General features: G+C 53.5%; 1 protein-coding gene and 3 long non-coding RNA genes across 4 annotated transcripts; 1 reads left to right on the top strand and 3 right to left on the bottom strand.

Moving 5' to 3' along the window:
• Window positions 1–2649: 2649 nt before the first annotated feature.
• LOC137467487 (uncharacterized) lies at window positions 2650–3716 on the bottom strand. Its single transcript, XR_010995530.1, has 2 exons — window positions 3604–3716; window positions 2650–2964 (listed from the first exon to the last, which is right to left on the bottom strand). It is a non-coding gene; the product is annotated as an uncharacterized lncRNA (long non-coding RNA).
• Window positions 3717–8942: 5226 nt separating this feature from the next.
• On the bottom strand, window positions 8943–9571 carry LOC137467485 (uncharacterized). The gene is made up of 2 exons (XR_010995528.1): window positions 9439–9571; window positions 8943–9384 (listed from the first exon to the last, which is right to left on the bottom strand). It is a non-coding gene; the product is annotated as an uncharacterized lncRNA (long non-coding RNA).
• LOC137467483 (uncharacterized) lies at window positions 9275–10237 on the top strand. Its single transcript, XR_010995526.1, has 2 exons — window positions 9275–9408; window positions 9458–10237. It is a non-coding gene; the product is annotated as an uncharacterized lncRNA (long non-coding RNA).
• Window positions 9839–13077, bottom strand: QPRT (quinolinate phosphoribosyltransferase). The gene is made up of 3 exons (XM_068178969.1): window positions 12469–13077; window positions 11595–11726; window positions 9839–10592 (listed from the first exon to the last, which is right to left on the bottom strand). Exons 1-3 carry the CDS (start codon window positions 13066–13068, stop codon window positions 10407–10409), a joined length of 918 nt encoding a protein of 305 aa, XP_068035070.1. The 5' UTR covers window positions 13069–13077; the 3' UTR covers window positions 9839–10406.
• Between the last annotated feature and the right edge of the window lie 471 nt (window positions 13078–13548).

Below are 13548 nucleotides of genomic sequence, written 5' to 3'. Positions count from 1 at the left end.
GATCTTCCCCTGCTCTCTCCCATTGCCAGATCCTCTGTAGCCCTTCCTTCTCTCTGTTAGATGCCTGCATGTGGGAATCCAGGGCATCCCTCTGGCTGCCCTGGAAGGTCTGGGACCCTGGCAGGGGGTCAGGAACCCCCCTATACAGAACCCTGAGAGACATTGTCTCTGATCTCTGTCCATGGAAAAGATTTTTCAGTCTTTCAGGATGAATTATAAGCTCTGAGTGTTTGATATAAGTAGCAATTAGTGTGGCACGGGTGCAAAAGTAGAATTTTAGGATTCTAGATAAGGGCTTTAAAAGGGGCAGGATGGAGGAAACTGGGCGTGCCTTGTCCTTTTTCTTCTTCTTCATGCCCTCCATGTTTCACTGTGGTGTTGGCATTTTTCTCTTGGTTTAGGCTGGGGGTACACTGTCCAACATGGGTGATAGGTATTGGCGCATTATTGTGAATATAGCACACGTAGTTTTTGGTATATAATGTTTGTAACATCCCACTGAGGGGCAGAGCCCCGCACGCTGTCCTGCAGGACAGACCTGCTGCAGGTCAGAGAGAAAATATTGTAGATAAGAAAGAATAAACAACCTTGAAAACCAGCACAGATGAATTACGACTCCTTCTTTGGCAGCGGGGCTGAAAGACAGAGACTTTCTACAATCTCGGGAGCATCTAAATATCACAGATCCTGACACCCGCAGGTTACCTGTGTATGATGAGGAACAGGAAGCCATGGCATTCAACCTGACCTTTGTCAGGCTCTCTTGCCTGCAGCCCATGGGATTGTGGCTATGCCCTGCTGCTTCCCCAGGGCTCTGGTCCTGCTGGCCATGTGTCCCCCCTCAGACTCCCATGGTCTCTCTGTCCTCTGGCTGCCAGATGAAGGATAACAAGCTGAAGTTCCTTGAGAGCATCTGCAGCCTGTGCAGAAGCGCCACGGACTGTGAATCATTACTAGGCCTGGAGCTCTTCGGCCGCAGATATGAGCTGGCAGAGCAGATTGAGGTGAGGGCACACCTGGGGAAGGGGGCAGGGGACCCCAGCACCCTGTGAGGGCAGTGAGCTGGTGGCACTGGGTGCTGGCAGCTGCCAGGTGCCAGCCCAGCTGTGCTGGACAGGCACTGCTGAATGAGGAGCCCCAAGAGCAGATGTGCACAGAGCTGCGGCTGCTCGCCATGCTGGCCATCGCCGGACTGAGGTACCTGCTTATGCCTCTCAGGGACCCCAGCCCAGCGCTCTGTGTCCACCTGCACAAGGCCCTGAGAGGCTGCTCCCATCACCAGTATCCAACTGGAGCCTCCCTCTCTGCAGCTCTGTGATGTCGGTGCTGCAGGACAACACACAGCTGATAAGCTCCTGCTTTCTGAGTGTCCTCTGTCTTCCTCCAGAAGAGGAAATGACAGGCCTGGAGGCTTGCATCTATACTCAGGTAAGTGCTGGGTGAGCTGCAGGAACCCCAGGCCCCCTGGGCTGCTCTTGGCCACGCCGTGCTGCCTCGTGATCAGAGACCCAAGGCATGGCAGGGTCTTGCTTTGCTTTCCCACCCCCATCCCTCCGTCCCCTTCCCAGGGCTCGGCCACGGGCATCACAGGCTGCTGTGCCTGCAGGACACTGCCTGTCCCTGGATCACCCAGGCAGTGCGGGCATCCTGCCCAGGGAATTCAGATCAGTCTCCAGGGTGGGAGGGACAGCAGAAGCCCTGCTATTGCTCTCTGTCTTCCCTGCAGACCCTGGATGCCATGGACATCGTGCTGAAGGCTGTGGTGCTCAACTCTTCTGGCGAGGTGCTGCAGGATGTCTTGGAGGTCTGGCCCGTGCAAAGAACAGGGGTCCTGGGACTGTTCCTTATCCTGGGGAGGTTGTCCAGTCCTGGGTGGATGGCCCCAGCCCAGTTCTGAGCAGGCAGAGCACACTGTGGGGAGGATGCCGACCTGCCCTGGGGCTCAGCTGGAGTACAGGGGCTGCAGAGGGTGGTGGCACCTGCCTGGCTGCAAGGTTGACCCAGGGCCTTTGTCCCAGGCACAGGAGCCTCCTGAGGCTGAGCTCGAGGTGAGAGGAAGCCTTGAAGGATTGTAGGAGTCCAGCCCAGGAGGAGAAAGCCATGCTGCCACCACAGGAGCTGGTGTCTGCTCCCAGGGCTCACCTCAGCCTCTCTGCCCAGGTGCTGCTCACCTTCACCAGCTCTGAGAGAGCCATTGTGCCAGAGAAGGCCTTGGAGAGGATTTGCATCCTGAGCTGCTGGCTGGCCAGCTGTTCCACTCTGGAGGTGAGGACCAGGCACCCTCCAGCCATCTCTCTGTGCCCGTGGCCAGTAGAGCTGCAGCCCTGAGGTGCCTTCAAGGCCAGCCTGGGCACAGGCTCTGAGCTGAAAAGTCTTAGTCCCTCCATTTCCCCTGGGCTTCCCAGCCAGGAGCCAGCTTTGCCCCAGCCCTGTGTCAGACAGGACTGCCCAAGGAGCATGGAGGGAGCTCTCCCTGCTGGGGCTACTGTCCAGTGGATTCTCTGAGAGATGGGGCCTGCAGGGCCCTACCAAGCTCTGACCCACCTCCAGCCCTGGATACACTGTGTGGGTCAGAGTTTTGGCCTCAGCTGCCACCTTCAGCCATTCTGCTCTTCTGCCTGCCTCCCCCAGGCTGGTCAAAATGAGGAAAGAGGTGATGCCTGTGGACAGATCCAGATCCCAGTCCTTGGGAAGGTGTTTGGACGTCTCATCCTCATGTCATTTGAGGAAGAAAAGACCGACCGTGTGGCTCTGGATGCTCTCTACGCCCTACTCAATTTCATCTGTCAGCAGAAAGGTAAGAGAAGCTGTGGTGGGCTGAATCCCCCCACACAGTCACACCCCCTGATATGTCTGCTGGTCTTCCCTGGCATTTTGATGGACCCTTGTGCCTGGTGCAGGTGCCGCCATGTCCCCAGCACTGCTATCACCTCTGTTCCTTCCCCATACTCTCTGTCCCAGGTTCTTGATTGTGAAAAGCACCAATCACTTGGTTTTTAAAATGTTGAAAGTTTAGTAATAATAAAATGGTTATAAAAATAGTAATACAATTAGAGTAATAAAAATTTAGAGTTAGGACAATTACAAGACAATAAAAAGCAAAGAATTAGAGACGTCCAGATGCTCTTGGGCACTAAGTCATGAAAAGCATGCCTTGTGAACAAAGGAATAACCCTTAAAAAAAAAAAAACAGGGAAAAACCCTGTTGCATATTCATGTATCTCATACATGATGCATACATTCCTTGCAAATTAAGAGCTTTTCTGGTTTTTGTCAACTCCTTCCTCTTAATCCTGGTGGTTCCATAAAGACGGGGAGAAGGTGGAAGAATGTTTGTCTTTTCTGATAAGGAGGCCCTAACTCTTTATGTGCCCTGTCACTGTTAGCTCTGTGCGGAGAGTTTCTTGATTATCTTATCCCTTTTCTTGAGCTAGTAAAAAAAACCTACATCGCAGAGTTTCTATTTTAACATTATGTTGTAACCTAAAACTATATTTAACACACTACTTAAGAGAATTAATACAGCATAACGTTTTAACATTACACATATAATATTCATTGTGATATTAGTGAAAAACCAATCATAAAGTATGCATATTTCACACTGATGGTCCCGTGCAGCTGAGCTGCTCCTCCACACCAGCCTCAGCCCCATCCTGCCCGTTCCCCACGTCCCCTGGAGATCTCGTGTCCTTCCCTGCCACACTCCAACCCCATGAGCCCAGACCAGTACTGCAGCCACAGTGTAACTGGGGGCTACATGCAGAGCTCCGGGGGCTTGGAGCTTCCTGGGCCAGCAGCACTGGCTACAGACCCTGGGGGAAGGTTGCCCTTTATGTCAGTGCCACCACCTCCTGCTACAGCCAACTCCTCCCCTGCCATTATTGTAAATGCAGGCGAACCCAGTGGGAAGAAACGATGATGTCCAACATCAGTTCAGAAGGCTGAATGATTTCTTTATTATAACTATGCTATAATACATTAATATACTATATAAAGGAAGATACTAAAACTACAGACCTACTTTAACTACTCACAACTTGTGACCCTGTTTGCGAGAGTCTAGCCACGGGTGGATCTGATTTGCCATCAGGCTCAAACAATCCTCACCAGAATCCAATCAAGCAATCACCCCAGGTAAACAATTCTCCAAACACATTCCACATGGGAAAAAGAAGGAGAAGAAATAGGAGTTGTTTTCTCTTTCTTTCTCTCTGTGCACCTCTATGAAAAATCCTGAGAGAGAGAGAAATGTGCTTGCCACACACCATTCCTAGTTGCCGAGCTCTGTCAGGATGTGCTGGTTTTCGGCTTTTTTTTTCTTCTGTCGAGACTGGGATTGAAGGTACTCGACTATAGTTCATGTTTAGTCTCATTTAATACTCCTGTTTAACTTATCGATGTTGCAGTCTCACGGGCAGTGAGTTCTGTCCTCTTTCATTAACAAGGCACAAAATGGCTGTCTCTTGTTACAAGGTCTTTTAAGGCTAAACCATCTAATTAAGAAATGACACCTAAATTATTTTCACTTTTAACCTAATAACTAATCACTTGAAGTTAGCAATGCAGACTTTTCTGTCTAGTTACAAAATACTACTCAAACTTATGAAGAAGAAGGAAGAAGAAGGTAAAGAAGAACAACTAGTCACTACTCTAAAACCTCTATCTTGCCCTATATATATTTCTATATTCTAAAACCTTAAACTCTTAAGTTTTCTAGCCTGTGATATTACACACTTCTGATTAACTACTCACCTGTAATCCCATTGCTATCAATAAACTTTGGAAGTCTTTTTCATGGCCTCAGGTCAAATGTAGTGCTCTCCTGGGGGTCAGAGTCTGTCAGCACAGAAAGTCTGAAATTCTCAGCATCCAGAGCTCCAACAAGGATGTGGATGGCTTGCTGGCACAGCAGCTGCGTCCCACTGACGTGTCCAAGTTTCCCCACTCTTCAGGTGTGACACTGCCAGGGGGTGATGCACAGCTCTGAGCACGCTGGGAAGCTGGGATCGCCTCCTCGCTTCGTTCTCCCAGTGCCAAGGACTTCATTGAGGTATTGAGAGCTCCCATTGCTGGGACTCTTGTCCACAGCATTTGTGTAAGCAAAAGGGCCCAGAATCAGCAGGGCTCCTTTCCTTCTTGCCACAGGCCGTTGGAAAATACCTCGGACCTTCTGAGAGGTCATGCATCACCCTCTCGGCCATTATGATGTCCCACTACTCATCCACCTACAATCAGCAGGTGGCTCTCAGCATGCTGGAGGTGACTGGGAGAGACCCTGACTGGTGGCTGATGGATGTAAGTGGCCTGTGTCTGGGTTGCCCTGCCATGTTGGCTTCCTGCCTCCCTCCATCCCTCCCAAATCCAGATGTCTTGGGCACTCGAAGCCACCCTGAGGCAGCAGAGAGGGATGGGAAGGGCAGCTCGACTCCAGCGGCAGCACCACCCTCACGTATGTCCCTCCAGGTGCCAAACACCATGAGCCACATCTACCACACTGGGCCGGTCAGGGACACCCAAGTCCAGCACAGCATCCACTCCCTGCTTCTCTTGATGGCTGACAAGAATCCTGGGCAGGTGGCCACAACACTGCTGCAGATCACTCCACGAGAAGACAGGTACTGGCCCCAACAGGCCTCGTGGGGAGAGGGACCCTGAGACTGGGGAATGAGGGGCTGGGAAGCTGAGCCATCCTGGCCAATGGCCAGTTGGACCTGAGTCAGCAGTGCCCTGGCAACTTCCCCCTGAGGGCCAGCTCCAATCTCTGCTCTCTGGGCCCAGGGACAGGACCCGAGGGAACGGCTGGAGCTGTGTCAGGGAGGGTTAGGTTGGATATCAGGAAAAGGTTCTTCTCCCATAGGGTGCTTGGGCAGTGAAAAGGCTCCCCAAGGAATGGTCATGGCCCCAAGACTGCCAGAGGTACGGGAGTGTTTGGACAACAGCCAGGCACAGGGTGGGATTGTTGGGGTGTCCTGAGCAGTCCTGAGGTGTCCCTGGTCTCCGCAGCTCAGACAAGCGCTGTCCCAAGAGCTGAACCCCAAAGCCTGGACACCACAGTCCATGGGCAGAGGTGTCTGAGCCATGGCCTGGGCACAGGGAAATGGCTGCTGGGAGGGGTCTGGAGGGCAGAGCTGAGCACCCCGCGCTTGGATGGGCTGGGATGTGCAGGTATTTGTGGTTTTTAAATTATTCATTTGTGCGTGCAGTTATTGTGCTGGGTTGACCCTGACATGCATCCACAGAGAGCAGCACACAAATTTCCCAGGCATTGTCCTGGGGAAGGCTGTGAGAAGATCAGAGAAAAGAATGAAAAACAATTCTTATCTTAACCTGCTGCATCTGCTGTTGTGAGCATGTGGAATGTATTGTGGAGATTTGTTTACCAAAGGGTGATTTCTTAATTAGCCAATGGTGATGGTGTTATGATTGGAGGACCAATTAGGTCCAGCTGTATCACAATTGTCTAGAAAAACAGTGGGTTTCTTATTAATGATGTATGTAATAGATTGATCAGCTTTCTGTGAATCATGGGGTCAATGCTAATTCTTACCAGTTCAGGGATGCCCTGCTGCAACACTGACCAGACACCAGGCATGCACCAAATTCGCTCTATCACTGCCCTCCACAACTTTACTTCCCATTTTGTACTGGCTGTGCACTGCTCAGAATCCCTGCCAGTCCTGTGTCCAAATCATTTGTGGAGATGTTGAGGAGCACAGGGCCGAGGATGGAGCCCTGCAGAACCCCACTAGTGACCAGTGCCAGCCTGATGCCACCCCGGTCACTGTCACCCTTTGAGCCCGACCCTTGTGCCCAATTGTCACCCAACACCTGGCATGTTTATCTGTCAGGATCTGTGATATTTAGATGCTCCCGAGATTGTAGAAAGTCTCTGTCTTTCAGCCCCGCTGCCAAAGAAGGAGTCGTAATTAGTCTGTGCTGGTTTTCAAGGTTGTTTATTCTTTCTTATCTACAATATTTTCTCTCTGACCTGCAGCAGGTCTGTCCTGCAGGACAGCGTGTGGGGCTCTGCCCCTCAGTGGGATGTTACAAACATTATATACCAAAAACTACGTGTGCTATATTTACAATAATGCGCCAATACCTATCACCCATGTTGGACAGTGTGCCCCCAGCCTAAACCAAGAGAAAAATGCCAACACCACAGTGAAACATGGAGGGCATGAAGAAGAAAAAGGACAAGGCACGCCCAGTTTCCTCCATCCTGCCCCTTTTGAACCCCTTATCTAGAATCCTAAAATTCTACTTTTGCACCCGTGCCACACTAATTGCTACTTATTTCAAACACTCAGAGCTTATAATTCATCCTGAAAGATTGAAAAATCTTTTCCATGGACAGAGATCAGAGACAATGTCTCTCAGGGTTCTGTACAGGGGGTTCCTGACCCCCTGCCAGGGTCCCAGACCTTCCAGGGCAGCCAGAGGGATGCTCTGGATTCCCACATTTATCCAGCTGGGGCTGGACAGTTTGTCCTGAAGGATCCTGGCAGAGACAGTCTGGAAAGCTTTGCTGGAAGGCAGATTCCCCCTGTGCACCCCGTGGGAGCCAGGGGGTCATCGTGCCCCAGGAGGAACCTGAGACGTGCTGGCTGCGACCAGGGCTGGCCTCGTCCTCCAGGGCTTTGCAACAGCTCCCAGGAAAATCTTTTCCAGAACTTTATTGGCAGTGAAGTGAGACTGGAAGGCTTGTACTGGGGTCATGCAGCTCCTGTACTGGTCTCATACTGGCCTGTACTGGTCTTTAACGTTGCCTTACTGGTCCCAGTCTGTTACGTACTTGTGTGTACTGGTCCCTAATTGCCCATACTGGTTCCATATGGGTCCTCACTGGTCTCATACTGATTCCATACTGGTCCTGAAATGACCCATTACTGGTCCAGTACTGGTCCAATACTGGCCTGTACTGGTCCTGTACTGCTACTGTAGTCACCCATACTCGTCTCATGCTGGCCCAGTACTTGCCTGTACTGGCCTATACTGGTTCCCATACTGGTCCAATCCTTAGCCAGCACTGGCTCGTGTAGGGCTCTGCTGGCCCCATACTGGTGCATTACTGGTCCACAGTGGTTGTGCAGTGGTCATACTAGCCCTCACACTGGTGTGTATTGGCCTGTACTGGTCCCATACTGGTTTGTGCTGTTCTGTACTGGCTCATACTGGTTTGCACTGGCCTGTATTTGTTTGCACCAGCCCATAATGTTCCAGCACCAGTCCCATAAAGGTCCTGTATTTGCTTGTTTTGGTCTCTACTGGTCCAATACTGGTCAAGTACTGGTCCCATACTGGTGTCATACTGGTCCCATACTAGCCCTACTGGCTGCATACCGGTCCTATATTGGTCTAGTACCAATCCCTTCCTGGTTCCATACTGGTTCTTACTGGTCCCATATTGGTTCCACACTGGCCCTTTTAATAATTCTGGAAGCAACTGAGCCATTTTCAGTGGGATCTGAATAATTTTGGAACTGCTCCATTTTTAGGAGTTACTGAAAATTTTTGAATAATTGTGTAAGTTTGAGTCATTGCTCAGAGCTTGAGGAGGGTCCTCTACAGGGAAGGAGCTTGGTCTTTGGGACCTTTTCCCCTTTTTGCCCTGTTATTTTTTTTTCTCCCAGAACTGATAGATGAACAGAAGGCATTTGAAGCCAGCACCTGGAAATGAACTCTGGAAGAAATAATTCCCATTGCTGCGCAGTACAGTGAGACCAGAGAGGTAAATCCAACATGATAATTGGATCGTTCCCTTCACCTGTGTAAAGTTTGTGGTGATTTTTGGGATTTTCCCAGTTTCAGTATCTCATGCTGCTCATTTGAAGGGCCTGGCAATTCAGGTTGATGAATTCCCACAACCTAGAGAGCTGTAGAGAGTAATGCTCATGTTTAATCCCAAAAATCACCCTAAAGAAAGGCCCCAGAGGAGATTTAGGTGTAAAATTGTGGATTATTTCAGCAAACACCAACTGCACCTGGAGCAATCCCAAAGGTACCTGTGGGCAGGTGGGCACACACAGGTGTGATGGGGCTGGGTGGGATCAGGCCAGGAATTAGATCCTGTTTTTGTGATTTACAGCCGGATTTCTCCTCTGATCCCAATTCTCAGTGCTGTGGTGGTGCCAGGTGTGCTGGTGGTGGGTCTGGGACCCTCAAACTGGGATCTGGGATGCCTAAAGTGGGGTTTGGGTCCCTCAAATTGTGGGTTCAGGTCCTGGATTCCTCAACTGGGGTTGGGGACCCTCAAACTGTAATCTGGGTTCTTTAAATTGGGTCTGGGACTCTCAAACTGAGATCTGCTACCCCCAAACGGGGGTCTGCAGCCCTCCAGCAGGATCTGGGATCTTCACACTGGGGTCTCAGCTCTCCAAACTGGGACCTGGGCCTCTCAAACTGGTGTCTGGAATCCTTAAACTGGGTCTGGACCCCCTCTTCCCCCCCCCAGCCTGGAGTTTGGGCCCCTCAAAGTGGGGTTTGGGATCCTCCAACTGGGTGTGGGGCCCTCCAGCTGAGATCTGGGACCCCTAAACTGGGTCTGGGCCCTTCAACCTCTTGTCCCAGCTATGGGTGCATTGCCCAGGTGCCAATTCCCTCACCAAGGCAAAGGATTTCTATTTTTCATTCCAGTTTCTCAGGGAGAAGATGGGGGTTCCTTGCAAAAGGCCAATCCCAGTATTGACCAGCAGAATTGACACTGGTTTGGAGTAGGGGGTCAACGGGTCAGTGGTCACAATTCCCTCCCCCCTCTTTTGTTTTTTATAAAGTTTTGCATCGAGGGCAAAACTTGAGGGTTTTGAGGGTGACACCCTGAAAAAACTGGAGGGACTTGTTGGGAGGGGGTGAGGTAGGGGTTTATTTGGGGGTACAAAGAGAAAAGGGAGAAGGGGAAACCTCAGGATGGAATTTTGGGTCCACCTTAGAGGAGGGAGGTGAGTGGGAGAACCCCAGGATGGAGATTTGGGATCCCCAGGGTGGGCTTTGTGTGGTCTCAGGGGAAATTTGGGGGTCCCAAGGTGGGTTTTGGAGGGCCCCAGGGTGGATTTTTGGGGTCCCAAAGTTGATTTAGGGGGTTCCAAGATAGATTTTTGCAGTCCAAAATTGATTTTGTGGGTCCCAAGATGGATTTTGGAGTCCCAGGAGGTGGGGAGGTCTCAGACATTGGTGGCCCTGGCAGATGGGAGGAGTCAGTGCCAGATTTTACAGTCCCCTCAGCAGGGGGGCCTTTGGGGTTTGAGGATTCCCAGGGTGGATTTTGGATTTTCACACTGAGTTTCGCTCTCTCCGGGATTGATTTGGGCGTTTGGGTTTTGGGGTTCTGGATAAGTTTTCTGTGGGTCCCAGGTTGGATTTTGGGGGTTCTAGGCTGGTTTTTTTTTTGGGCCATGGGATGGATTTTAGGGTTCCAGCACCCGCAGTGCGAAGTCCAGGGCGGGGGCACTGTGGGTCAGACACCCCATGGACACCACGTCGATGTGGGGCCCCAAGAACTGGGGGAGGGTCTCCAAAACGATGCCCCCGCTGGCCTCCACCATCACCCCGGGATGTGCAGCCTTGACCTGCGCTGCCGCCGCGTGCAGCTCCTGGGGGGAGACACCCCGTTAGCAGGGAGCACTCCCTCCCCAAAATTTGGGGGCACCCTGGACATCTGGATGTACAATGCATCTGGGTTGGGCAGGATTCTCCCCCAAAATGGGGGGTGTCATCGCCCAAATCTGTCCCATTTGTGTCCCCTCCCACAGGAAGCCACCAATTCAGGGATTACTCCAGGCACAGAGCTCCAAAATTGGGGTGTCCTCCCCCAGATCCTCCAATCAAGGGTTATCCCCCTTAGACCAGAAACCCCCAAAAACCAGGGGTTTCCCACCAAACATCTGCCCAATTGGGGGCCCCGCCCACCACTGACCTCAGAACCCTAAATTTGGGCTCTCCAATCCACTGACCACCCAAATTGGGTTCCCACAGACAGAACCCCCCAAAATTGTGACCCCCTACCCAACCCCTCCAATCCAGGCATTTGCCCACCCACTGAGCCCCAAATTGTGGTCCCCCTGCCTAAACTCCCCAAGTCAAGAGTCCCTCCACCCAGAAGCCTCCCAAATTGGGATTACCCAACCCTCGGACCACCCAGAATTGGGATTCCCCCTCGTATCTTTGCAGCTGCCCCACATTTACAGCAGATTCCCATTTTACTGGTGCAGCCTAACCCCTGGGTGTCCCCCACTTTTGCTGCTCCCCTCGATTTTGGGGACTCAGCTGGGGAGAGCAGAATCTGGATCTGTGTGGTTACCCCCCATTTTTTGAGGTCTTCAACCCATTTCACTTGTCTGCCTCCCATTTTGAAGAGTCCAGACCCCAATTTTTGGGGTCCAGCCTCACACCTGGAGGGTCCTCCCGTTCTTGGGGGCCCCTGCCAGATTTTGGGAACTCATCTGGTGGGGGCAGATGTCAAATCTCTGGCATTACCACCCCACTTTTGGGGAGATCTGTGCCCCATTTTTGGGGTTTGTCCCCATTTTGAAAGTCCAACCCCTCCATTTTTGGGGTCCCACGATTATTGGCCCCGCTCTGATTTTGGGGCTCACCTGTGGGGCCAGGTTGTCCAGCAGGACGATGTCAGCCCCAGCCCCCGCAGCTGCCAGCGCCTCCTCCGCACTCGAGCACTCGACCTCCAACCGGCGGGTGAAGCCCCCGGCCCGGCGCACCCCCAGAATCATCTGGGGAAGAGAGAGGTCAGGGGGAACCCCAGAGCAATGCCCAATCCCTCAGACCCAATATGGGGTGGGGTAAAATGGGGGATCCCCCAGTGGATGACTCAAAATTGGAGTCCCCCCATCGTCCCCCCATCACTGATCCCCACAAATTGGGGTCCTTCCCCCAGATCCCCTCAATTCAAAGGTGTCCCCCGACCCCAAAATTGTGGTTGCCTCACCTACAAACACCCAAATTAGTTAACCAACACATGATCCCCCCCAATTCAGGGGTTACCCCCTAATTTCCCTCCCAAACTGGGACCCCCCTCTCACACAACCCCCCAGTCCAGGGGTCCTCCCGCATCAGTTCACACCCAGAACACCCTAATCCAGGATTTTGTCTCAAAATTTGTGCCCCCTTCAAATTTTGGTGCTTCCCCACCACCCTCGAAATTCGGGGTTCCCCAAACCATCACTCCCCACAAAATCGAGTCTCCTCCACCAAAACCCCCATTTCCTCCAAACCTCATGTTCCCCCCGTCCCACACCCCCAAAATTGGGGTTGTCATGCCTACCACCCAGAATGTGCCAATTCAAGGGTCCCCCCACCAATCTCCCCCCCAAATGGGGTCCTGACCCCCCCAATCTCCCCAATCCAGGGGTCCTGCCGCCAGTACCGTCCAAATTCTGGAGACCCCCCGCAACCAGAACCCCCCAATTCACCCCTCCCCCCCAGCATTATCCCCCCAAAGTTCGGCGTCCCCACCTGCTCGAGCCCCCCCGCTGCCGCCGCCAGCGCTCGGTGATTGTCCTTGAGCAGAATGAGCCCCCCCAAACCTCCCCGGTGGGGGTCGGCGCCCCCCACCCCCAGCGCGTATTTCTCCGCCAAGCGGAAGCCGGGCGTGGTTTTTCGGGTGCCCGCCACGACCCCCGCCCAGCCCTGAGCCCGGGCCACCCCCACGGCCCTCGCGGCCATCGAGGCCACCCCGCTGCAGCGCCCCAAAATATTGAGGGCCACCCTCTCCCCCGCCAGCACCCCCGCGGCCGGACCCTCCACCTCGGCCACCACCGCCCGCCCGGGGGGCAGCGCTGCCCCCTCGGGCACCCTCCAGGTGACCCGGCACCCCGACACCCCGAAAACGGCCTCGGCGAAGGGGGCCCCCGCCAGGACGCCCCCCGGGCCCCCCCCGGCCTTGCTGAGCAGCTCCGCGCGGGTCGCGGTGTCCCCCGCGGCCGCCCCCGCCGCGTCCGGCCAGGGCGCGTCCTCGTCCAGCCACGCGCGGGCCAGGGCGCGCAGGCGGTGCGGGGGCGGCGCGGGGGCCCAGCCCCGGCCGAGGGGCACCGAGCCGGGGGGCGAGCGGGCCATGCTCCGGGGGTCCTGGGCAGAGAGACGGGGGCGTTGCTCGGGGCCTGCGGGGGGAGGATTCGGGGTCATGGGGACGGGGGTCTTGGAGGGGCTACTGGGGTCCTAGGAGGGTCCTTGAGGGGATACTGGGCTCCGCGGTGGGATTTTCAGGGAGATATTTGGGTCTAGAGATGATCTGGGCGTTATTGAGGTGCCGAAGAGGAAATTTGGGTTGGTCTTTTGGGGGATATGGGGGTCTTTGGGGGGATTTTGAGGGGATTCTGGGGCAGTTGAGGAGGGTCCTTGAGGGGATACTGGGGTCTAAGGCGGATTTTCAGGGAGATATTTGGGTCTAGAGATGATCTGGGCGTTATTGAGGTGCCGAAGAGGAAATTTGGGTTGGTCTTTTGGGGGATATGGGGGTCTTTGGGGGGATTTTGAGGGGATGCTGGGGGGGGTTGAAGAGGGTCCTTGAGACAATATTGGGGTCTAAGGAGGATT

The sequence above is a fragment of the Anomalospiza imberbis genome, unplaced genomic scaffold (genome assembly GCF_031753505.1).
Source record: "Anomalospiza imberbis isolate Cuckoo-Finch-1a 21T00152 unplaced genomic scaffold, ASM3175350v1 scaffold_65, whole genome shotgun sequence".
Taxonomy (NCBI): domain Eukaryota; kingdom Metazoa; phylum Chordata; class Aves; order Passeriformes; family Viduidae; genus Anomalospiza; species Anomalospiza imberbis.
This window is presented reverse-complemented; position numbering and strand designations above follow the sequence as displayed.